Genomic DNA, 24242 nt, shown 5'->3' on the forward strand with positions numbered 1-24242 from the left:
AGCGGCGTGGGGCGCGCAGGTGAGGAAACGGGCGGTTCGGCCGGGAGTAGCGAGCCCGCCCGTGTCGTCCGGTTCCGGAAGCTCGCGTTCCCCGCGGCGGAGGCGGGAGCGACGTGGCAGGTCGCGAACGTCTCCGCAAAGGTGAGGGTGAGGACGCCCGGCGGCGGCGGGTGCGAACCCGTCGTCGTCGGGCGGAAACACACACACACACTTCTTTCTTTCTTCTCGAGGGTCGGCGACCCCGGTCGATTCCTCTTCTGTCCCCCCTTTTCTATTCCTGACACCGTTAGGGAGGATGCGATCAAATAACTCTTCACTTTAATCTTTTTACCCCTTTTCAGGCGACGCGGTAAGTCTCCATCCCCAGCCCCGATCGCATCCTCAAGAAACAGGCGCATTTCTCATCCAATTCCCCACGGCGAGGGACCGGAGGACACTTCCGAAAGGGGTGCCGAACGTCCCGGGAGGTGCGTTCTCATCTTCGAGGAGGAGACGGAACGGAGATTAGGGCGGACCTCCCCAACAGTGATCATGTGGAACGGCTAACGTTCTGACCTACCGGAGAGGGGAGACTGAAATGTAGGTTCCACTCCCACGAGCGTCTTCCCCCCCCTTTCCATATAGGTCACGCTCTAGCGACATGCCCAGGAGTTTTAGTGGGTAGGGGTCCCCGTTTAGGCTTTCATTCGATTCCAAACCGATCCCCACACTCCCTCTTTAGCAGGAGGGGTTGTGCGTAACTTGCATTTCTCCTGGGTCAAAAAAAAAAAAAAAAAAAGGGTCTAAAAGGACGCGTCCGCGGCTGGAGGTGCGCGGTAGGGCCGAGGAAGAGGCCATGGTTCTTCTTCGGGCGGCCAGGCAGGCGGAGAAGGAGGCCGCTGCGGAGGAGGCCATGTTCCGCCTCCCTGTTATCAGGAAGGGGGGTCTCGCTCGCTTGGAGGGGGAGGAGATCACCGATGCGGCGGTGAACGCGGCTCGCTGCGTTCTCTCGGCCGTCCGGAGGTCTTCGAACCTTAAGGGTGGGCACGTGAAGATAATGAAGGACGGGGTGGCGTTCGTCATGGCGGCCGTCCGGGAGCTCGCGGGGAGAGTCGCGGACTCCGAGGGCGGCGCCCGCGTGGCGGCGCTTAAAAAAGAACTCGCGTTGGCCCGGAGGCAGATCGCGAAGTTGAAAGAAGAGGTGAAAAGGGGGGAGGTGGACAAGGCTTCTTCTGACAAGGGGGGAGACACGACGGTGCCGGTAGCTTGCGCGAACGCGAGGGAGGTGCCCGCGTCCCGGGACGCGGCCACCTCGCCTATGGCGGTGCGGCCCGAGAGGTCGTTCATGCCGACGTTCGCGTCGGTGGCGAAGGCGACGACGGCTTCGCCGCGGCGCGGTCGCGAAAGGGGGGAAAGCGTGCCAGACGAGTCGCTGCGGCCGAGAGGAAAAAAATCGGTGAATCCGCTCCTGCTCCCTCCCGCGAGGAGGTGCAGGAGCCATCCAAGTCCCAGAGGGAAAAACCGAAGTCGGCTCCGGCTGCCGCTTCGGCGCGGAAAATAAAAGCGCCGCGGACGGCCGCGGTTGTGCTGAAGAGGAACGAGGGTACCAAATCCTTTGCGGAGGTCTTGGCCGCCGCGAGGGATCGCGTGGAACTCGCGAAGTTAGGAATCGACTCCCTCAGGATCCGTCCGTCCGCGAACGGGGGGAGGGTCTTCGAAATCAAAGGGGAAAACAGGGCGGCCAAGGCGGCGGAGCTGGCCGCGGAGCTTTCGAGGGTCGTGGGGCCGATGGGGGTCACGGCGACGTGCCCCGCGAGAAGAGTCGACCTCCGCGACGTCGCGCGACGTCGCTCTCGCGTTGTCCAGGGCGGGCGGATGTCCCGTTTCCGACGTATTGGTGCGTCCTCCGGTCGGAGGGGCGCACGACCGCGACTGAGGATCGCGTCTGTTCCCGCGGCCGCCGCATCCGTCCTCCTCGAGGCGGGCAAGGTGACCGTTGGTTGGGTCAGAGCGCGGGTGGTTCTCCCGCCGAAGCAAAAAGCCGTGTGTTTCAGGTGTCTCAATCCGGGGCATTTGAGCGCGCGGTGTCCCAAGTTCGAGGGTAAGGTAGAGGGAGCGCAGGAACGCTGCTTCAGGTGCGGAGGGACGGGGCACCGGGCGCGCGATTGCGCGAACTCGATTCGTTGCGCGGCGTGCGCGGAGGCCGGCAAATCACCGGTTGGGCGGTCCTTCGTGTTCGGCGCCTTCGGTCAGGGGAAAGGCCATCCGTTGGGGTGCGACTGGGGTGCAGGGGGGTGAGACGCGGGAAACTTCTTCGTGCGAGCCGAGAACGAACGGCTCTGCCCAGAGTTCGACGTAAACATGGGGAAGTTTCTTCAAGTCAATTTAAATCACTGCAGGGGAGCACAAGATCTCCTGCTCAATCAGGTGGGCGCGCGGGGGGTCGACGTCGTCATGATTTCGGAACCCTACGCCGTTCCGAAAAGGGGGGTAAGCCGCGACGGCTCCTGGTTCGGATCCGAGGACGGAGCGGCCGCGATACTGTTCTCGCACTCGGTCCGGACCCCGAGGTCTCGGGAACTTTCTAGGGGGGAGGGTTTCATTCTGGTTGGTTGGGGAAACGCGGTTCTGGTGTCCGCTTACGCGTCGCCGAACCGTCCCGTCGGTCAGTTCGAGAATTTCTTGCACGCGCTCGCGAGGGAGATCGATCGGTTCGGGGGGGGGGTCCCGTCCCACTCTCGTCTGCGGCGACTTCAACGCTAAGCACGTTTCGTGGTCGGGGTACGCAAACAACGCGCGCGGCCCACTCCTCAAGGAGTGGTTCGATTCGCGTTGTTTCGTCGTGCGAAACAGGAGGGGGGCTAAAACTTGCGTGCGGACCACCGGCGAGTCCGCGGCGTGGGTCTCCGGCTGGGAGGTCCTTTCCGATTTCGAGTCCTTGAGCAACCACGCCTACCTGGCGTTCTCGTTCGGGGCTCCTCGGAGCTCGGGGGGAGGGGGGTGCCTCTCGGTCCGGCGGTCCTCGCGTCGTCGTTCCGCCCCGGTGGAGCCTGAGGACGATGGACGAAGAGCGGCTCGTCGAGTGTCTCGCCGCGAAGTCGTGGCGAAGGGCCACCGTTTCGGGGAACGAAAACGCCGACGAGATGGCGCGGGCGATCCGGAGCGATTTGCATCGAATATCGAATTCGTGCATGAGGAGGGTCGGTTCGCGATCGAACGAGCGCAAGCGGCCTAAATACTGGTGGACGGGCGCGATAGGAGAGCTGTGGAAGGAGTCCTGTCGCATCGTGACCGATTCGATCTTGCTGGAGCTTAAAGCGGAGTGGCGAGATTCGCGGGTTCGCGTTCGCCGAGCGATATGGAGTTCGAAGGAGGAGAGTTGGAAGGAGTTCTTGAGCGAGGTCGACGCGGATCCGTGGGGTTTGCCCCTTCCGCATCGTGACGAAGAAGCTGCGGAGTTCGTCGGGGCCGCTGACGGCCGGCATGACGGGGGAGTTTCTCGCCGAAGTCATCGCGGAACTCTTCCCGCGCGTCGCGCCTTACGCGTTTCCTCCGGCGGGCTTCGCCTTCGACCGCGATCGCGACCGAGTGACCGAGGGGGAGATTCGCATCCTCCTCGACGCGGCATCCAAGAAGCGCTCGGCTCCGGGCTCGAACGGCGTTCATTATCGGATCCTCGGCAGATCCGTCGAGGTGATGTGTTCGCGTCTATCGTCGCTGTACACCGCGTGTTTTGAGGAGGCGTCGTTTCCGAGGCAGTGGAAGTTGGCGAACCTCGTGCTGCTAGAAAAACCGGGTAGGGACCCGTCGACGCCCGGCGCTTATCGGCCGATTTGCCTTCTCGACGTGGAGGGTAAGTTGTTCGAGCGCGTCGTCGCGTCGCGGATAATCGGTCACATGGGGGCGGACGGAGGGAGGAACGATCTCTCTCCGAATCAATACGGCTTCCGGGCGGTCCGTTCGACCATCGACTGCTCCTCACGACCGGTCACGAGTGGGCGGAGGTCCGGGATCGTGCTGAAACGGGACTTTGCGCAACGGTGGAGGTCATCCGGGGCATCGGACTTCGGGTGTCTCTGCCGAAAACGGAAGCCTGCGGATTCCACCGTGCGAGGAATCGGCTTCCCAACGGCCTGGCACTGTCATCTGGGGGAGTGAGGATCGGGATGGGGAGGACGCTCGGGTACCTGGGAATCACCTTCGACTCGGGTCTCACTTTTGGGCAACACCTCACGCTCCTCGGACCGAAGATCCGAGCCGCGAGCGCATCGTTAGGCCGCCTGATGCCGAACCTGCGGGGTCCGCGGGCGAGGGTCAGGCGATTGTACGCGACGGTCGTTCACTCCGTGGCCCTGTACGGAGCACCGGTGTGGGCCGAATCGGTGGCGGCGTCGCGGCCGCTTCGCGAGAGGGCGATCCAACTCCAAAAGGCGTCTCTGAACAAGGTGGCGACGGCGTACAGGGACGTCGCGGTTCGTCGACGGGCGCCGGCGTTACGGGGGGGAAATCATCGAGGTTCTTGGTCGCCGAGTGGGGGACTGGGTGGCGCGGGGTCACGGAAACTTGACTTACCGTCTCGCTCAGGTTCTCACGGGCCACGGAGTGTTCGGCTCGTTCTTGGCGCGCATCGGGAGAGAGGCGACGACGGAGTGTTGGTTTTGCGGTGCGCCCGAGGACGACGTCGGGCACACGGTCGCGAAATGTTCCGCGTGGGACGATCACAGGCAGCGGATGGTCGGCATCGTCGGACCCGACTTGTCGATCCGCGGCCTCGTGACTGCGTTGCTTCGCGGACCCCGGGAATGGTCCGCCGTTTCGCGATTTTCTGAAGCTGTCCTGCGGGCGAAAGAGGACCGCGAACGCGAGCGCGAAAAGTCCGGAGTTCGTCGTCGCATGCTCCGGACGAGTAGGTTTAAGGATAGGTTAACTGATAGGATTAAGGCTAGGTCTAAGGTTAGGTTAAGGTCTATAAATCCCGCTGATGAAGAAGGCGAGGAGGAGGAAGAAGAAGAAAAAGAGGTGGCGGAAGGAGCGGATCCGGACCCTCGTCATTGGCCGTGGGAGAGGAAACGTCGTCGTCGGAACGAGGAGGAGGAGGAGGACGAAGACGAAGATGATGATGATGATGACGACGGCGTCTTCGATTAGCGAGGTGCGGCGACAAACGCTAGCTTCGTCGTCGGTGAAACTTCTTTAAAATTTCTCGGAGGTCGGCGGTCCCGGTCGATCTCCTCTGTCTATCCTGCCCCCCGTTTAGTCCTCATTACCCGTTAGGAGAGAATGCGGTCAACAAAGTCTTCTCTTTCTTCCTTAATTTACCCTTTTGCTCAGGTGGTGAAGTTTTAGTCTATCCCCCCCGCCCCGGCCGCGTTCTCTGGAAGCAGGCGAGCTTTCATCCCTTTCCCCCCGCAGCGAAGTACCGGAGGACACTCCCGAAAGGGACTGCCGAACGTCCTGGAAGATGCGTCCCCATCTTCGAGGCGGAGACGGAACGAAGATTAGGGCGGATCTCCCCGACAGATAATCGTGTGGAACGGTAACGTTCTGGCTTACCGGAGAGGGGAGACTGAAATGTAGGTTCTACTCCCACGAGCGTCTCCCCCCTCTCTTCACATAAGCCACGCTATTGCGACATGCCCAGGAGTTTTAGTGGGTATGGATTCCCGGTGAGGCTTTCTTTCGATCCATACCGAGTCCCACACTCTCTCCTTTGTATGGAGGGGTTAGTGCGTAACCGCATTTCTCCTGGGTCATCAAAAAAAAAAAAAAGGGTCTAAAAGGACGATAAATTCCGCTGATGAGGAAGGCGAGGAGGATGAAGAGGAAGAGGCGGCGGAAGGAGAGGTTTCGGACCTTCGTCATCGGCCGAGGGAGAGGAAACATCATCGTCGGAACGAGGAGGATAATGATGATGATGACGAGGAGGCAAGTATGGAGAAGAGTACTCAAGAGTAAAATGCGACTAAGGTTGGGTAATACTTATTGGAAGTCAGGAGGCGTCGTCGATTCAGAAGACAATGACGACGGCGTCTTCTGTACGAATGATGAAGATGACGAACCCTCGTTACGTCATCGATAACGAGATCGATGGTTCGACGATTATCGATGGAGGTTGACGTTCGCAGTCGACCTCTCTTTCTACCGATTAGTAATCGTATTACTAACCCTAATAAACCGTTAGGGGGCGAATGCGATAAAACTAGCTCTTGACTATTTACCTATCGATCCACTTTGGCCAGACGACGATGTTGCTCACTCCCTTGATCGAAATCTCCGGAGGCAGGAGGCTTCGATTTATATTCTCATAAGTGGTGGGCGGGAGGCCATCTCGTAAGAGGCAGCCGAACGCCCGGGAACTCCGTTTTCAAATTGGTGAAGATGGAGGCGAATCTCAATAAAGTAAGTAAAACGTTCGCTTTCTGGCTCCACCGAACAGGAGACACTAGGTCTTACTCCGACGAACGTCCCCCTTCTTTAATTACGGAGCCTCGCCTATGCAAGCCTGTCCAGGAATTTTAAAGGGTAGTGGCTCCCTGGTTTGACTTTCAGTTTTTACCAGTGCTGAGTCCCTCACTCTCTCCGCTTTAGCCGGTGAGAGGGGTCTGTGCGTAAATGCATTGTTACCAAACGAAAAAAAAGAAAAGAAAGAGACAAGGATCCATCGAACAGCAAACATCCATCATTGTTATCATGTCAGAATCAAATGTAAAGATGGCTTTTTAGAACTATATTTATGAATCGACAGGTATCGCCAAATTGAAAGACAAATAACTGAACTTAAATTAGAATTAAAATCAGAATACCAACAAACATGGTTTCTCAATCACCCAAGAGTAAAACCGGAAGTACGTGTACCTGATATTTTAAATTTACAGAAGAAAGTTGTTTAGGAGAATTTATTATTATTATTATTTCTATTATTATTATTAAGAACTTTTTCACTGTTAAAAAAAAAAGGGTTGAAAAAATGTAATTTTTATACTGTTCATTCAATTTATGGGCATTTTCTTTCAACTTGAACTTTACCCCCTTCTTCATACTCTTGAGCGGAAATCCACATTTGTTGAAAGGTACCGATAGAGGCCAATATTGAACCTCCTATCCACGCTCCAAAACGTCTTTCGGCGGCTCCTCCGCATGCAATCATTTTTAATCTCATTGACGTTGGTATTCTAACACTGAGATCTCTGTTCAAACGTTCTGGAAAACCCTGAAGAAATGAATTGCCTCCAGTAACAACAACATTTGAATATAATGCTGGTCGAACATCAACATCACACATTCCAACACTTGTCGTCACAATATGTGCTACTCCTAACATTGTGTTGCCAACCATTCCTTTCATTTGAACCATGCTGGGATCAAATAACGCCTCAGGTATTTTAAACCTGCAAAAAGATAATTTTTAATATGATGTACATAATGATACACAAAAATTGTTTAACTTATCATAGGCATACCTTTCGCAGCTAAAATCTTGATGATAACCGTTTGGAAATTCGTAATGAACAGCTGGAATGGTGGAAACTTGTTTTTCGTCATATGGATTTTCAGCCACTTGTAAAACACTCATTTGAAAATCTTGAACGACTCTTTTTGTCATGTAATTGTGCCAAGATGATCTTACTTCAGGCAAATTACTTTTTTTCACCCATTTAGGTTTTTCCTTGTCTTTAACAACTTCTTTACTGCCAATCATGTAAGGAGGAATTACTTCAATGTCATTTTCCGTAAAGTATTGTTTGCACTGCATAGTTATATAATCTCCACCTAAAGGAGATTTAACTATTGCTTGAGACAAAACAAAACCATCTTGAACAGGTACTGCTGATGTGTGAGTGGCACCACTGTCTACAACAATGGCTGTCGATCTACCATTAGCGAAAGCAGCCAAAACAGCATTTTTAACGAGAAAAAAAGCGGGAACATTGTATTTTTCAAACATGAGTTCCATAAGTTTTTCTCTTTTGTTTCTAAGATTCCAGGGAGCTTCTGACATAAGAACAGGATGAAATTCAGATTCTGAATAAATAACTTTGCTATATGTGTAATCTAAAACTTTTTCAAATAAATCCCAATCCTCGATCATTCCATCTTTCATATATGTGGTCACATCGACATTCTTTCTCGGAACATTTAAATAAGTTGTGTCTATGTAATACTTTGGTTTACGAGGAGTGACACTAGAAGAATTAGATTTTTTCTCTTCTGCATCGAGACTTTCTCCCTTTGTTGGTGTTATACCCTCTCCAATGCCTATTTGAGCAGGTATTTCAGCTTTGGGAGTATCTTCTTGAGCATAACCAACTCTTAACGAATGATGACCAATATCAAAGACTAAAGCTCCAATTTCATCTCCTCCATACAACATTGCTCCACTCATTTTAAATTAAATAATAATAAACCTAAAAAATTAACAAAATAATTAACTTATGGCGAAGCCGGTTATGGAAAAACCTAACCTATACTTATAACATTCAAATTTCCTTATTTGTTTTATAAAAGTAAAATGTATCAAAAAAACTTTATAGAATTTATTATAATATATTTAAATACCTGGAAAAACACACAATTTTACTTTATAATTTATTTGTTTTCTTCTTTTTAAATTGAGTTTTCTATCCTGAGCAGAAAAATTTTTATGAGAGATTCTCTCAATCGTTTTGTTTAAATAAAAACTTAATTTTTTTTCTTTTAAAACAAATGTAATAATAATAATAATAAATTGTTCTTATAGTAAAAAAATAATAGTATTTTAAATATATATATATATAAAAAATTAAATTGTATAATTATTTACTACTAGTAGTTGTTTGAAGCTTCCCCAACGCGGAGTTGTTGTTTGAAAACATTTTTTTTTTTTTTTTGAAAAAATAATAGTCGTTGAGAGTCATTTTAATAAATACTTATTTATTTATTTTTTTTGATTTATTTAAAAAATATAATAATATTTATTACGATAATTTTTAATTAATTAATGTTTTAAAAAAAATTAAAAAAAAAGAAAAAAATTTTATTTTGGTGCGATGGCCGGGAATCGAACCCGGATCAACTGCTTGGAAGGCAACTATGCTCACCATTACACCACCATCGCAACATATTTGCTTACTCATCTGTTTTTTTTTATTAATAAAAATTACATTTAAAATAATTTTAAATGTTTGTAAAATGGAATTTTTTTTTTTTTAATTAAATAAAAAATGGAAAACTTTTTATGTGTAACCGATAAAAAAACATTGTCAGATGTCACGTGACAAAAAAATGTCAATCAATCAATCGATCAATCATCATTTAAAATATTTCATTTGCGAGACGAACACACAAAAATAAGTCCCTGTAATTTGCGATGGCGGGTTTAATGGCGAAAAAATTACTTTTCTACTTCCTTGTTAATCCTTTGTCGTGAATAAATTATAAACCTTAGTATATTGTGTGGAATTTTTATCGTAATTTCACAAAACAACCAATAACAAGCAAACAAACACGAATAACATAAAGATTAATGATGAATATCCGATCGTTCGATGGATCGACCATAATCCCACGTTTGACCACGACTTATACGAAATGAGAATTTTCCAGAACAAATACAATATAAATAAATTAATTAAAGATTCTTTAGAGATTTACGGATAAGGCGATAGAATAACCGAAACGACATGTTTTGTTTGTGTATTTCCTAAAAGGATTCTTTTACGTGTCTAGACAGAAGGAAAAAAAGGTTGATATACGATTACATAAATGTTTAATATTAAAAAAAAAAAAAAATTATTTTGGTGCGATGGCCGGGAATCGAACCCGGATCAACTGCTTGGAAGGCAACTATGCTCACCATTACACCACCATCGCATCTCATCAATTCATGAAAAACTCACCGAACCTGTACCTGATATTTTTTTTTATTTATTATCAGACTTTTTACGTTTAACTAAAAAAAAAAGCAGAAGAGAAAGCGTTATTCGATTCGAAAGTAATTTTTTTATAAAATTCAAGATTCATCATCATCATCATCATCATCGCATTACATTATAAAAGAATTTAAATACAAAATTATTATTATTATTATTATTATATACGTATGTATTTATTTTCTTTTGTGAAAATTAAAGGCTTTCAAAATCTTTTTCCTTCCTTCCTTTTACTCGTTTTATTTCTATTTAATAAATAATTCATTAAGATTTTAAATATATTTTAAAATTTTTAATTACAAAAAAAAAAAAAGGAAAAAAGGAAAAAAAGGAAAAAAAGGAAAAAAAAGTTTGTATAATTTTTAATAAAGTCAGCAAAACAATTGAAAATATAAAACGTCATCATCATCATCATCATCGACGACGACGACGATTCGTAGACATTTTTTTTTTTTTTTGTGTAATTAAATTTTGCTTTTTTTTAAAAAAAAATTTCTGCGTACGTGACATTTACAAAAAAAATGAAGTAAATAAACGATTCATAATAGGAATAATTAAAAAGTTTTTCTTTTTGTACCTGAACGTATATAAATTCACCTTATGAAAAAAAAATTTCGATGTTGACATTTTTAATTTAACTCGACGACATTTTAATTGTTTGTAAATAAGTAAAATTTAAAACGAATTTTCTTTTATCTTTTTTTTTTTTTAAATTTAACGGTCTTTTTACAAACTAAAACAATAATTAATTAATTAAAAAACAAAAGGAAAAAAAAAAATGACGATCTACGATCGATACCTGATGATACCTTACACGTGTTGCGATGGTGGTGTAATGGTGAGCATAGTTGCCTTCCAAGCAGTTGATCCGGGTTCGATTCCCGGCCATCGCACCAAAATAAAATTTTTTTTTTTTATTGGGTTGGCAACCATGTAATTGAGGATAGTTTGGGTACATGTTTGCACAGACGAAAACTTTTGATATATTATTATTTGGTTCCTTCTGTAACATTCGTTATTATACTGAACTCTTAATTGGGGTGCAAGCAAAAGACACTTAAACATGGGGAGCCACATTTTCCTTTTTTATTTTCTGAAAGGGTGTTAATGCTTTACAAGTCAATAAAAAGTTGTGGGCCGTGCAGGATGATAAAGGAGGCTGAAATGCGGGTCATACTCCTGCGACCACCCACCTTCCCCGGGGAAAAAAGCGCAGTGAACCACATCCAAGAGTTTTAGTTGGGTAGTGGTTACGGCTGAGTCCCCCCACACTCTCCTTGCTACCGGGTGGGGAGATTAATGCGAAATGTTGCATTTCTCCTGGGTTAACAAAAAAAAAATGGTGATGAAGCCTTAATAGAACGGGAGTGTCAAAAAACTGGTTTCCGAAATTCCGTTCTGGAGATTTTGCTTTGAAAAAAGAGGAGGGCTCTGATCGTCCAGTGATGACCAAATAAAGGCCCTCATTGATTAGGATCGGGATGGTTCGACAAGGGACACTGCAGAGAAGCTAGGTGTGTCACAAACGTGCGTGGAAAACCGTCTGCGGGTACAAAGAGAACGCATAACCTTGGGGGGTGTGGGTCTAAAAGGCGACTTGGACTTCACGATATGCGAATGACCCATTCTTGAAAGAAAGGTCATGAAAATTGGGTTGTGCATGACGAAGGTATATAGTCTACTATGAACTGCTGCTTCCAAAAAAATTAAATCGTACGCCATGTAAAAAAAAAAAAAAAAAATTATTTTGGTGCGATGGCCGGGAATCGAACCCGGATCAACTGCTTGGAAGGCAACTATGCTCACCATTACACCACCATCGCATTGATATAATGATGATACGGCCTGTGAGAATAACATCGCATAAATTTATGTTAAAAATCAAGTTTGTCGAGTGGCCTAACCTACAAACACATCCGAATACATACAAATTTTTCCTTTTAAAAAGGAAATTATAAAATTTACCAACCATTTTTATACTTTTCCTGCTTTTTATATTTTAATTTTCAAACGAACGCACACACGCACACGCACACGCACACGCGCTAAGGATAACAAAAACCCATCCATGTAAATAAAAGATTTTTATTTTCACAAACACGCAATGGAAAATACCTTTTTTAAAAAAAAGGAAAACAATTACGTTTTCACTTGACAAAAAAAGAAAATAGAAAAACGATTAATTTTATTTTACATTTCAAAGGAAATAAATAAATTTTAACCCTTTTTTCCTTTGTAGGTAAAAGGTTTTTCCTTTTTAAATAAATAAATAAATAAATTCACGTCGATTTTATTTTTCATTAATATATATATAAAATTTGCGGTTCTTATCCTCCGTCTACCCCCCCTTAATCACACGTGTCTTATTTATTTTTACCGATATTAGCACCATCACCACCACCACCACCCCCATCCCAACGACCATAACCACAATGATAACATCAATAATTTAAATAACTTATAAAATTAAGGCTCCATTTATGACTTTGAAAAAAAAAAAATATTTTGGCATACTCATTTTATTTCAAAATATGTAAATTTATTTACGGAAAAAAAAATGGGAAAATGGAAAAACCATTTAAGTTTTCATTTAAAAAAAAATTTTAATAAAGTTTAAAACTTTAAAATTTTCATTTTCATATTTAATTTCATCCACTAAAAAAAAAATTTTTATAAAACTTTTTGGATAAATTGTAATTAAAAAAAGGTATTACGCTATGCGTTAAATGCGTGCGTACGTGTGTGTGTGTGCGCGCGTAAGCGGAAAAATTCGTAAAGAACAGAAAATTTTCCAAAAAAGAAAATTTTTTTTTTCTACACCGATAAAAATTTTCATAATAAATATTTAAATGGATTTATTTATAAAGTCAAAGGAAAGGAAAAAAAAGGAAATTTCCTTTTTTCCCTTTCCTTTGACTTTATAAAAAAGAAAAAATTTCAATGGAAAAATTTTTTTTTTTATATAAATAAAAACGTTTTCCTTTTTTTTCTAAATTTTTTTTAAATATAAAAAGACTCACGATGATCATAATAACTTTATGAATAATTCATATCAATTTATAATTATTTAAAAAAATTGAAATCTTTTAATAAAATCAAAATGGTTTTTTCCTATTGATAAATAAATAAATAATTTTATTTTATTTTTTTTTCCTTATTAATTCCGTTAATTTCCTCTACCCTTTGATCCTCTCACCCGACTTTTGGGTCACCCCTCTCCCACATCCCTCCCCCTTCCATTTTCATTCAATTAAACTTTTATACAAGTTAAAAAAAAAGAAAAAGTTTTTATTATTTAATTCACGTGTGGTCGACGAAATAATAATAATAATAATAATTAATTAGATAAAAACATTTTGATAACGCGAGTATATTATCAACCGATAGTTTATATAAAAAAATTCTCTCGAATGTTTTTCGGATTATTTTCGAAATTATTCTAGAAAGAAAGAGAAAAAAAATGCGGTAAAAACACTTTTACCTCTTTGTGTGTTTGTATTTTTATTAAAACAACAACAACAACAACCACAAAAAAATTTGTAAGGATGGATTTAACGCCATAAGATTTAAAAAACGTTAAGAAAATAATAATGATAATAATAATTTTTTTCCAAGGGAAATCATTCCACATGTTATAAAAATTAATTCTTTTGAAAGGTTTTTTTTTTTTTTCTCGCTGTTGATCTGATTCCCGTTTTTTCCCTTTCATTCCTCCCAACCCCCGCCCCCAACAATCCTCTCCCTACGTATTTTATATTTTCATAAAAAAAAAAAAAAATTTTATGCCATCATTGCCAACATTGCCACCGCAAAAATAAATTAATTTAAATTTGTTCGATTAATTATTTTTTTTCAGTTATTATTAAATAAAAATAAAATTTTTTCCCTCTTCGGTTCCCCCCTCCCTCCTCCCTACCCTCTCCCCCATTTTTTTTTATTTTGAATTTTTTACGTTTTTATTTTTCCTTAATAAATAAATAAATAAATAAATTGAACGTCCTTTCAAATAAGTTAATAAATAACAAACAATATGATGGATAATTTTTTTTTATTTTGGGTAGTCAAATGAGAGAGAGAGAGAGAGAAAGAGAGAGTGCGTGGGTGTGTAAAAATAAATAATAATAATAATAATGATAATAACAATTGGTGTGAATTGTAAAATTTAATTTAATTTATTTATTTATTTAAGGGAAAGAAAAAATTATTTTTTGTTTATTATTATTATCATTATTATTATTAAAAATAATTAATTCTTTTTCCCTCCTTCCTATTCTTCCCGTTTCCACCCTTTCCCCTCCCCTCCCTAAAAAAAAAGCACAAAAAAAAATATTTGGCATTTAAAAAAACAAACAAATCATAATCAATATGGCGCATGATCGGAAAATTTTTTAAATAAAAAAAAAAAATTAAATAAGGAAATAAAGAAAAAAAAGAAAAAAAATGAAATGGCGAAAGAAGAGAAAGTAAAAAAAATAAAACGATAAAACATATTTTTATCCAGTTATCCAGAAACTTTCGAACGGGAACGTACGAACGAACGAACGAACGGGAGAGAACGAACTTGCGTGCTTTTTCGCGTTTTCATCATCATCATCATCATCATCGGGATGAACAAAAAAAAAAAAAAAAAAACAAGAAAGTGAAAAAATCGGAAAATTTTATAATCGCGAGTTTTTTTTTTAAAGTTATAAAAACTATTTTTTAAAAAAACGTGGAATTAATTTTGTTGTTTTAGTGTCACGTAAAAAAATTTTTGAAAAAAAAAAAAAACGCGGGAATAATTTCGCATAAATCGAATATAATGATCGTGTTCGTATAAATCGTCGGGTAAATAATTTTAATTAAATATGGCGGCGGATAATTTTACGTCATCGATATATACAAATAACATAACGACGGATTGTGATGAATTTTATCAATTCAATACATTATCAACGGTTTATTTTCAATCATTCGTTTATTTTTCCTACATAATAATAATGATTGTGTCCGTTATCGGTAACGGTTTGGTTTGTTATCTCGTCATGAGTTCCACAAGAATGAAAACCGTTACAAATTATTTCATAGTTAACTTATCCGTCGGTGACATGCTCATGACGTTTCTATGCGTACCTTTTTCATTTGTCAACATATTAATATTAATGTATTGGCCTTTCGGTGAAATAATGTGTAGGCTCGTGTCTTTTTGGCAAGGTGTCTCCGTATTTGTGAGTGCATACACTCTCGTTGCCATAAGCGTCGATAGGTACATAGCTATAATGTCACCCTTCAAACCGAGAATGTCTAAATCCACGGCAAAAGTACTAATAGGTACCATTTGGTTCACCGCGTGTTTAACCGCTTTTCCCATATTGATCGTATCTAAAACGTTCAAACCTGACGATCCTTTGTACGACGATTGCGAACGTTACGTTTGTCAAGAACATTGGGATTCGGAAAAGGAAAAATTTTATTATACCATTGTTCTTATGTTTTTACAATATGGCGTTCCTTTTTTCGTTTTGGTTTACACGTACACGAGAATAACTATCGTCGTGTGGGGTAAAAAAACACCCGGAGAAGCTGAAAATGCACGGGATCAAAGAATGGCGAAAAAAAAAAGAAAGGTGAGAATTATTATGTTTTCCCAAACGAACAAACATACAAACAAACACAAACACAAACAACAACAATAATAATTTCAATTCGAACATTTTTCAAATAGAAAATTTTTTTAAATTTATCGCACAAACGACGACATTTTTGTTTAAATGTCGACAGTTTTGATAGATTTAAATATGAAAAAAAATGTGTGTGTGTGTGTGCGTGCGTGCGTGCGTGTGTTTTTATCCATCCTGTGTCAATTCAATTTTTAAAAAAAAAAACATTTTGATTCCTTTCATCCCACATTTTCTCGCAAATCCTTTAAAAAAATTTAAATTCTAATCGAAATCCTTTGAGAAAATTTAAATTTAACATCTATGTATATATATATCAAAGACGTAAAAATTATTATTATCAATTAAATTTCAATTAAATTTCAATTGAAAATAAATTAATAAATATATATCCTATCGTTTTAGTCTTTTTCAAAAAAATTAACGAATTTCAAAGGATTTTTTTCCGTCCTTATTCTTTCCTATGAAAGAAAAAAAAGAAAACGATGACGATTAAAATAATAATTATTATTATTATTTTATTACGTAAATACCCCCCCCCTTTCCCCTCGAAAAAAAAAACCGTTACGTAAATTTGTCGAACGAACAATATTCTTTTGTTTATATATATATCTCTATGTAGTCATAATGTTTTGAATAAAGAAAATCTTAGAGTGATTCGACTTGTTGCTACTCATTACACGAATACATTTAATTATTTACTCTATGACATCTTTTTATTATTTTTTACTTTCGTTTTCGTTTCGTTTTTTTTTTTTTTTTGAATCAAACAAATTCTCTTAGAATGTAAAAAAAAAAAAAAAAAAAAATTAATTAATTTTCAAGTATTTAGAAAATTTATTTTATACCTATTATTATTATCATCATCATCATCATTATTATTAAGGTTGTGAAATTAATTTTAATTAAAAGAAATTTTTTTTTTCTTTTTACACAAACGAACGAGTGTACTTTTTTTTATTCTTCCCTTAATTCGAATCGAATTATTATACGTTTTTGAATTTTTCACGTTTTCCTTTTTTCCCCCTTTTTTCCTTTTCCTTTATAATTAATTCGAAAGAAAATTTTTTTTTTTTTTAAATTTAAAACAAATTATTATTATTATTAAAAGGAAAAGAGTGAAAATTATTATTATTTACTAATCGTTTGTTATTATCATCATTTCACCCGTTAGTCTCTCTTTTTTTTTAAATAATTTAAATTAAAATAATAATAATAATAATTTTTGTTTTATTTTTGACTAACAGTCGAAACTTTGTCTTTTCAACAACAACAACACAAAACAACCAGAAAAACGTTTTGTTAAAATGAAAATTTTATGTAAAAGTTATTAAATTCATTTTTCATTTCACGTTTTTTTTTAAATATGAAAAATAATATATGCGTATATCAAAAAAACTTTTTTTCATAACGAATTTCATAATAATAATAATAATAATAATAATAATACAAACCCGAAATAAAACAAAACGGTATTATTATTATTATTTGTGTGCGTTCGCAAAACGAAATTTTCTTTTTTTTTTCACCTTCCCGTCTTTTGACGTTATTATTATTATGTAATAAAAAAAATTTTAAAAAACGGTTTCTTTAAACATTCGTACAACGAGGAATTTATGTACATATGTATTATTATTATTATTATTATTATTATTATTATCGTTAATAATTTAACTTTATTTATTAATAAAAAAATAACTCGCGGGTTTACCCCTACGAGTTTAATATAAATTGTCGCATGTTTAATTTCTTCTCTTTCTTTTTTTATAAAAATTTAATATAAAGTAATAATAATAATAATAATAATAATAATAATAATAATAATAATTCTTTATGAATGATAATCTTTGCGGAAAAAAAAAAATCTTTTCATAAGCCTCAAACGTAAAAAAAGAAATAAAAAAAACATGGCGGCCGTGAGTGCGAATACATAAATGAAAAAAAATTAATTTGTTTTTTAACGTTTTTTTTTTCTTTTTTATCTTATTACGAAAAATATTACTTGCCTTTAAGCGTGTGAAAAATTCATAATCGAATGTGATGTTGACAATTTCATTTCGATTCACTTATAATAATTTTTTTTTTCTTATTGTTGTAGTTATAAAATAATTTCTTCCGCCATTTTGAAATCGAATAAATAATCATCGCGCGGCTGTTACAACAATGAATTACGTCATAGCATAATTTTTTTTGTCTCGCGTGACGTCACGTTTTTTTTAAAAAAAGCGACCCTTACGGTTTTTTCCTCAACTAATAAACTTTTATTATTTATTATTTTTTTCCGTTACGCGACGAAATATATGTCTGCCCTTTCCCCCTCCCCTCCTTCATAAAGAATTAATAAATAAAATTATAAATAAATAAATAATTTTAATTAGAATTCAATTAAAAAGCAAAAACTTATTAAATCCGTCAAATGATGAATAAGAAAAAAAATTGTTGTCGCCATTGTTGTTTTCGTCATTGGCGACGTTGCCATATTTCAAAAAGAAAATTTATAATGAAAATTATATAAACTGACACTCATTAAAGTTTTCAGTTTTTTTTTAAAAAAATAGAAAAGCTAAAATTATTATTATTAATTTGCATAAATTTCAAAAGACAAAAAGAAATATTAAACATCAAAAGGACGACGACGACGACATTTTTAACGGAAAGTTTTTTTTGGCTGGAGGTAACGAAAAAATTTTGTTGCTCAAAGTTATCACGTTTTTGTTTTTCACGAAAACTTTTTATAATTTTAATATAATATATATTTTTTAAAGAAAATCATCGTCGCGAACGATGACGTCATTTATTAATTTTCTTTTTCGTGGAGGGATGGGGGAAAGAGAGAGAAAATTTAAGAAAAAAAAAATTTCTTTAGAAAAAACTTAGCCGTAGCCACATTCGCGGCGGTAAATCCGAGAATTTCAAAAAAAATTAATAAATGACGTCATTAAATTAATTTAAAAAATTTCTAGCGGTAAAAACCGCGAAACCGAGTTTTGAAACATTTCATTTAAAAAAAAAAAAACCAGCTAAAACGATCGATAAAAAATAATTTTTTAACTTGATTAAGAAAGATTACAAAATGGCGGATTTTTTTCTCTAAATCGGCCATTTTGTAAACCTTTTGTATCCGAAAAAAAATATGATTTATTATTATTATTATTATTATTATTATTATTATTATTGTTATTATTATTATTGAAGGGAGGGGACAAAAAGACACGTAATCGACGACGATTTCTTTTTTTTCTCGTATCAAAAATAACGTATTACAAACCGGAAATTGGAAAAACGAAAAACGTGTGGAAATTACTTAAATAAGACAAAAAAAAAGTTTGATAAGATATAAATTTCAAATATATTTTTACAAAATCGTAAAATACCTTTGGGAAAATACCTTTGGGAAAAAATATTTAAGAAAAAAAAAACCGTTAAATTCGTATAACGTTTATGACCTTTTACCATCTTGTATTTAAAAGCTTTTCTTTTTCCATAAATAAAAAAAAAACTTGGCAAAAAAATCGCGAATTTTCCAAAATTTTTCTTTTTCTGTATGATTTTAACCGAATTCGGAGAAAAAAAAAATAAAAAAAAAAAACAATGATTCATATTTTCATCACGAATGAAATCCGCCATTTTTGTTTTCTGTTTTTTTTTCTCTTCTTTTTTCTTTTATTATTATTATTATTTTTTTTACTAAACTTTTCTTATTCTCTCATTTATTATTATTATTATTGTTATTTAAAATAAATTCATTCGTTTCCTTTTCAATTTTAATAATTAATTATTTTTTCATTTAGACTTAAAACTCGTTTAAAAAAAAAAAAAAAAATTATCGTTTGTTTGCAAAGTTTTTTTTTATTTTTTTTATTTCCCGGAATGAAAATTAATTCATTTATTTTTTTTTCCTTCCTAATAATAATAATAATAATAATAATAATAATAATAATAATAATAATAATAATAATAATAATAATAATAATAATAATGATAAACTTAATTTAATTATTAAAAAAAAAAAAAAAAATACTTAGTCATACGTGAATGATATCAAAAAAAAAAATAAATAAATAAACATTATTTTTAATAAATTTTTCATTCGTGAATTTTCATTTATTATTATTATTATTATTATTATTATTATTATTATTATTATTATCATAGTATTGTATTTATGAAATACGCGAGAGTTGAAATAAATAAATCAAATTAAGGGCTTTTTAAAATAAAAAAAAATATTAAAGTGCACGGAAGTGAAAAGAAATGGGAAAAGAAAATGGAGAAAACATTTTTTTGATTTTCCAAAACAAAAAAAAGAAAAGTTTTTGATGTTTTTCTCGCCTACGGGTAAAAAATAAATCAAATAATACCTTTTCAAATAATTTTTAGATCGATATCAATTAAAAATCAATTTTTTCTTTATAATTAATTATTCACACAATTAACGACGCGTTTCCCTTTATCATCTACCACGACACCTTTTAACGGTTTAATTAAAAAGGAAATTTAAAAACAATCATTTTGATTGGTCAGTTGATTGTCGTGACGTCACAACACGCGTAACGTAAAAATGTATGTATATTAATATATATGTAAAGTAGGAAATGACGTAATGAAAATTTTTTAACCAATCAAATTCGTTGAAATTTTCTTTGTTTTCGTTTATACAATACAAACGTTAATTTTTCGTTATAAATAATTTTTAAAAAAAAATGTCTTATAATAAATGGAACCATTAAAGTTTTTTTTTTTTATCGTTTTTTAATTGTGTTAAAATATATATTTTTACATCAAGCGGTGAGGAGGGGGGGGTGAGAGGTGGGGAGTAAAAAACAACAAATTTTCAAACACTTTTAAAAATAATCCATTAGTTGTTATGTTAAACGTCTGATTATAAAAAATTATTACTTTTAATGAAAAATAAAACGCATTAAATTTTTTTTTTTTTTTTTGGCGGGAAACCAATTTTAATTTAAAATATAATTAATGCCTTTAAGTATATTTCACTTTATATAGAATTTTCTAGAATCACATAATTACTTACTTACATGCATTTCTTTGCATAAAATTAAACAAAAAAAAAAAAGTTTTTAATTACTTATTTATTTAACCGAAAAAAAAAAATTTCCCCTTTTTCCTTTTTTCCATTTTTCCATTTTTTTTGTTGGCAAACAAAAATTCGAAATATATCACAAAAAAAAAAAATGTCTTTAGTTACTTTAGGAAATAAATAAAACGTCAGTTGCCCCTCCCCCCAAATAATAATAATAATAAAGTAAAACAAAAAAATTACTGAAAGAGTCATTGACAAATGAATTCCAATTTATTTTAATAAAATAATAATAATAATGATAATGACGATAATATTTTTTTATTATTATTTATTAATAAATAAATTTTTATTTTTAAATCGTCGTCGGTTTTTTTTTACTACATAAATAAATAAATAAATAATTTTATGAAAAACGAAAAAAATAAATCCTTTTTAATTTTTATTAATAATATAAAAAAATTTTATTTTTATTTTGTTTGTTTGTTTGTTTATTTTTATTTATCAAGCATCTTCTGCTTGTGATTTTTTTTTTATAAAAAAAAAAAAAAAAAAGAAAAGTAATTTATTTAATAATTTTTACATTAACTTTTTTTTTAGTGAAAAAAAAGATAAAAAGTTTTCGTACGTGATAATTTATATACGAAATTTTAAAAAAAATTTATTGCGTAGAAAAAAAAATCTTCCCCCCTTTCCCCCTTTCCCCCCGTCTCCCCCATTTCTCCTCCTGTTTCCATCCCGGAAAAAAAATGTTATATTCATATAAAATTCGGGATTTAAGTGGGAAAACGATTTTTTTTTTTTAAATAAATAAATATGAAGTGTCATTAATATTCTAAACGTGTAATCAGATATTAAAAATTGAAAAATTTTTATTCTCTATACGAATATCATTATTATTATTATTATTATTAATAAACAAAATGGCGATAATAAAGAATTAAATAATAATAATAATTTTTTTAGCTTATATGAATAAGAAGAAGAAGAAAATTTTTTTAACAAAATAAAGAAGTAAAGAAAGAAAAGGGGAGAGAGAGAGGGGGGAACCTTTTTCGTAGGGATTATTAAGTTTTTCATTAAGTGTTTTACTAGAGATTCTGACAACCGGAAACAGTTTTTCAGGAAAAACTTTTTTTTTATATATAATTATAAAGAAAAAAAAATTTTTCATAACTTTTTGCAGAAGAAAACGAAAAGATTTTATTTTTCATTATTGTTCTTTTTTCTTTTAGGGGGGGGTGGTGGTGGTGGTGGTGTTGGGGGTGAGAATGGTGGAAAAGAAAAAGATTTTTTGTGGGGGGGAGGAGGGAGGAATCTTATTTCATTATTCAATAGTTAAATTGAACAAAATAATTTAATACGAATCAAAGGTAAAATTTTATATATAAAAAAAAAAGGTTTGTCCTTTTTTTCATAAAACAATGTTAAAATAGATAACGATATTATGATGTCGTCATGACAATGACGTCATAATAAAAGGAACAAAAATAAATAAATTGTAATTAAATAATATTTTTTTCGTTTATTTCATCAAATTTTTTGAAAAAGGAAAAACTGTTTTTAAGGTTTAATTTAAAAATCCTAACGATGTTTATTTCGAGAAAATTCTAAAATTTTCCTGTGGAGGGGGGGGGGATCCGGGTTATTTAATAAAAAAATAAATAAAATTTTTTTTTTTGTCAAGTATTTTATTTTTGGGTTGTTGTTGTTTTTTTTTTCTAGAAAGATTTATCGAGTGTAAAAAAAAAAAAAATTTAACGGTTTTTTTTGAAAAGTGTCGAGAGTGTCAGTGACGTATTAATTTTAACTATTACGTCACTCCTTTTTGGGCACGAATAAAACAACAATTCGTGACACATAATAAAAAAAAAAAAAAAATGTCAATCAAACTTTTTAACTATAAAAAAGCAAAATAACTTTTAAAAAAAAATTCAACTCTTTTTTTAAATTGATAAATTATATAATCTAACTAATTTAACTTGATTTTTAACGGAAAAAAGTAGCCATTTTGTTTTTTTTTTTTTTTTTTACGACGACGACGTTTTCATTTCGATAATTAAATATTTAAATTAAAAATGTTTTTTAACAGGTTAAAAAAAGCAAAACTTTTTCATTTTTTTCTTTCTTTAATTAATTAATTAATTAAAAAATGATTTTAAGAATGCATTTAAACGCATTAATAACGAAAACGATTGTCAAAAAGCAAGCAGAAGACAAAAAAAAAAGAGAATTCAATTATAAAAACTGATTATTTATTATTTTATTTATGTTAAAATCAACGCGACGATGACGTCATGAATTTTAAAATTTCCGTGATTTTATTAATAATAATAATAATTAAGTTTTTTTTATACTTACGTCGACAAAAATCGAATAAAATGTTATTTTAAAAGATCAAAAAGTAAATGAGAATAAAAAAACAAATGGCGGAAGTTTCGAATGACGACAACAATAACAAAATGGCGGCGCGTATAGAACGACGTAAACAAAAAGAAGGAGAAATAAAATGGCGGCCGTTTCAAATAACGAAAACAACAAGTGGGGGGGGGGGGAAAATTTTTGTTTTTTATTTTCCCTAAAGATTATTATACAACAAAATATCATTTTCAAAATCATTTTTTTTTATGTTTGATTTCTTGTCAGCGTTTAAAAAAAAAGTCAATCATTTAAAATTTTTTTTTTTTGTTTTTTGTTTTTTTCAGATGATAAAAATGATGGTGACGGTTGTTTTAGTATTCACAATTTGTTGGCTTCCTTTTAACATTCTTCAAATATTTCTCGATTATGAAATTGTAAGAAATTGGTTGGGACTTCCATATATATGGTTTTCATTTCACTGGCTCGCCATGTCACACGCTTGTTATAATCCATTTATTTATGCATTTATGAACAACAGATTTAAAATCGGATTTATCGGGTGAGTTGTGCCCCCCCCCTCCTTCCCCCCAAAAAAAACAATTTTAACTTACTGAAATGAAAAAAAATTTTCTTTCTTCTGTTGTAGAATATTGTCGAAATTTCGATGCACGAGAAATCTCGTATCGAAATATAATAAAACGGCAATTGCTGGCCTCGCATTAACCGGTATAGAATTCGCTGAATTTTCATTAAATCGAAGGCAGACGACAACAACGACGACGACGTATTTATCAGTTAAGAATAAAAACGATATAAATGCAATTAGACATAACGACGATATGGATTAACATGTTCCCTTATTACATGCATACACTCGTTATATGTTTTTAACACGCGGGAAATTATAATAAACAAAAAGTGTTGCCAACTTAATTATTTTTTTATATTTTTTTATTTTTAAAATATATCTATCTACGTTTATTACTTTTAACGGTTTTCTTTTTTTTTTTTTTATTTTAAATTTTTCCCTTCTTTTCACAAATTAAAACGAAAGAAAATCATTTCAAGAGGATAATTAATCGGGAAAATCGTTTTTATTATTATTATTATTATTAATTAATTAATCAATATTAAAACTTATTTTAATCAAATATTATTAAATCTTAAACATTTCCCTTTTAAAAATCTTTCTTCTTAACGGAAAAAAAAAAAATAATAATGATATTAAAAAACGTTTCTTCCATTATCGGAATTTAATTTTTTTTTTTCTTTTCGGATATTTTTAACGAAAAAAAT

General features: G+C 35.7%; 2 protein-coding genes and 4 non-coding genes across 6 annotated transcripts; 2 read left to right on the plus strand and 4 right to left on the minus strand.

Moving 5' to 3' along the window:
* Positions 1-6973: 6973 nt before the first annotated feature.
* Phum_PHUM407500 (uncharacterized protein) lies at positions 6974-8362 on the minus strand (the record flags this gene model as incomplete). The annotated part of the gene is made up of 2 exons (XM_002428839.1): positions 6974-7367; positions 7440-8362. 2 exons carry the CDS (start codon positions 8360-8362, stop codon positions 6974-6976), a joined length of 1317 nt encoding a protein of 438 aa, XP_002428884.1.
* Positions 8363-9001: 639 nt separating this feature from the next.
* Phum_PHUM407510 lies at positions 9002-9073 on the minus strand. Its single transcript has one exon. It is a non-coding gene; the product is annotated as a tRNA-Gly (tRNA).
* A 683-nt stretch (positions 9074-9756) lies between these two features.
* Positions 9757-9828, minus strand: Phum_PHUM407520. The gene has a single exon. It is a non-coding gene; the product is annotated as a tRNA-Gly (tRNA).
* An 880-nt stretch (positions 9829-10708) lies between these two features.
* Phum_PHUM407530 lies at positions 10709-10780 on the plus strand. Its single transcript has one exon. It is a non-coding gene; the product is annotated as a tRNA-Gly (tRNA).
* Positions 10781-11638: 858 nt separating this feature from the next.
* Phum_PHUM407540 lies at positions 11639-11710 on the minus strand. The gene has a single exon. It is a non-coding gene; the product is annotated as a tRNA-Gly (tRNA).
* Positions 11711-14866: 3156 nt separating this feature from the next.
* On the plus strand, positions 14867-23794 carry Phum_PHUM407550 (class A rhodopsin-like G-protein coupled receptor GPRnpy3, putative; the record flags this gene model as incomplete). The annotated part of the gene is made up of 3 exons (XM_002428840.1): positions 14867-15493; positions 23291-23505; positions 23593-23794. The coding sequence occupies 3 exons, from the start codon at positions 14867-14869 to the stop codon at positions 23792-23794; spliced, it is 1044 nt and encodes a 347-aa protein (XP_002428885.1).
* Positions 23795-24242: the final 448 nt, after the last annotated feature.

Source organism: Pediculus humanus, genomic scaffold (genome assembly GCF_000006295.1).
Source record: "Pediculus humanus corporis 1103172108072 genomic scaffold, whole genome shotgun sequence".
NCBI classification, from domain to species: domain Eukaryota; kingdom Metazoa; phylum Arthropoda; class Insecta; order Psocodea; family Pediculidae; genus Pediculus; species Pediculus humanus.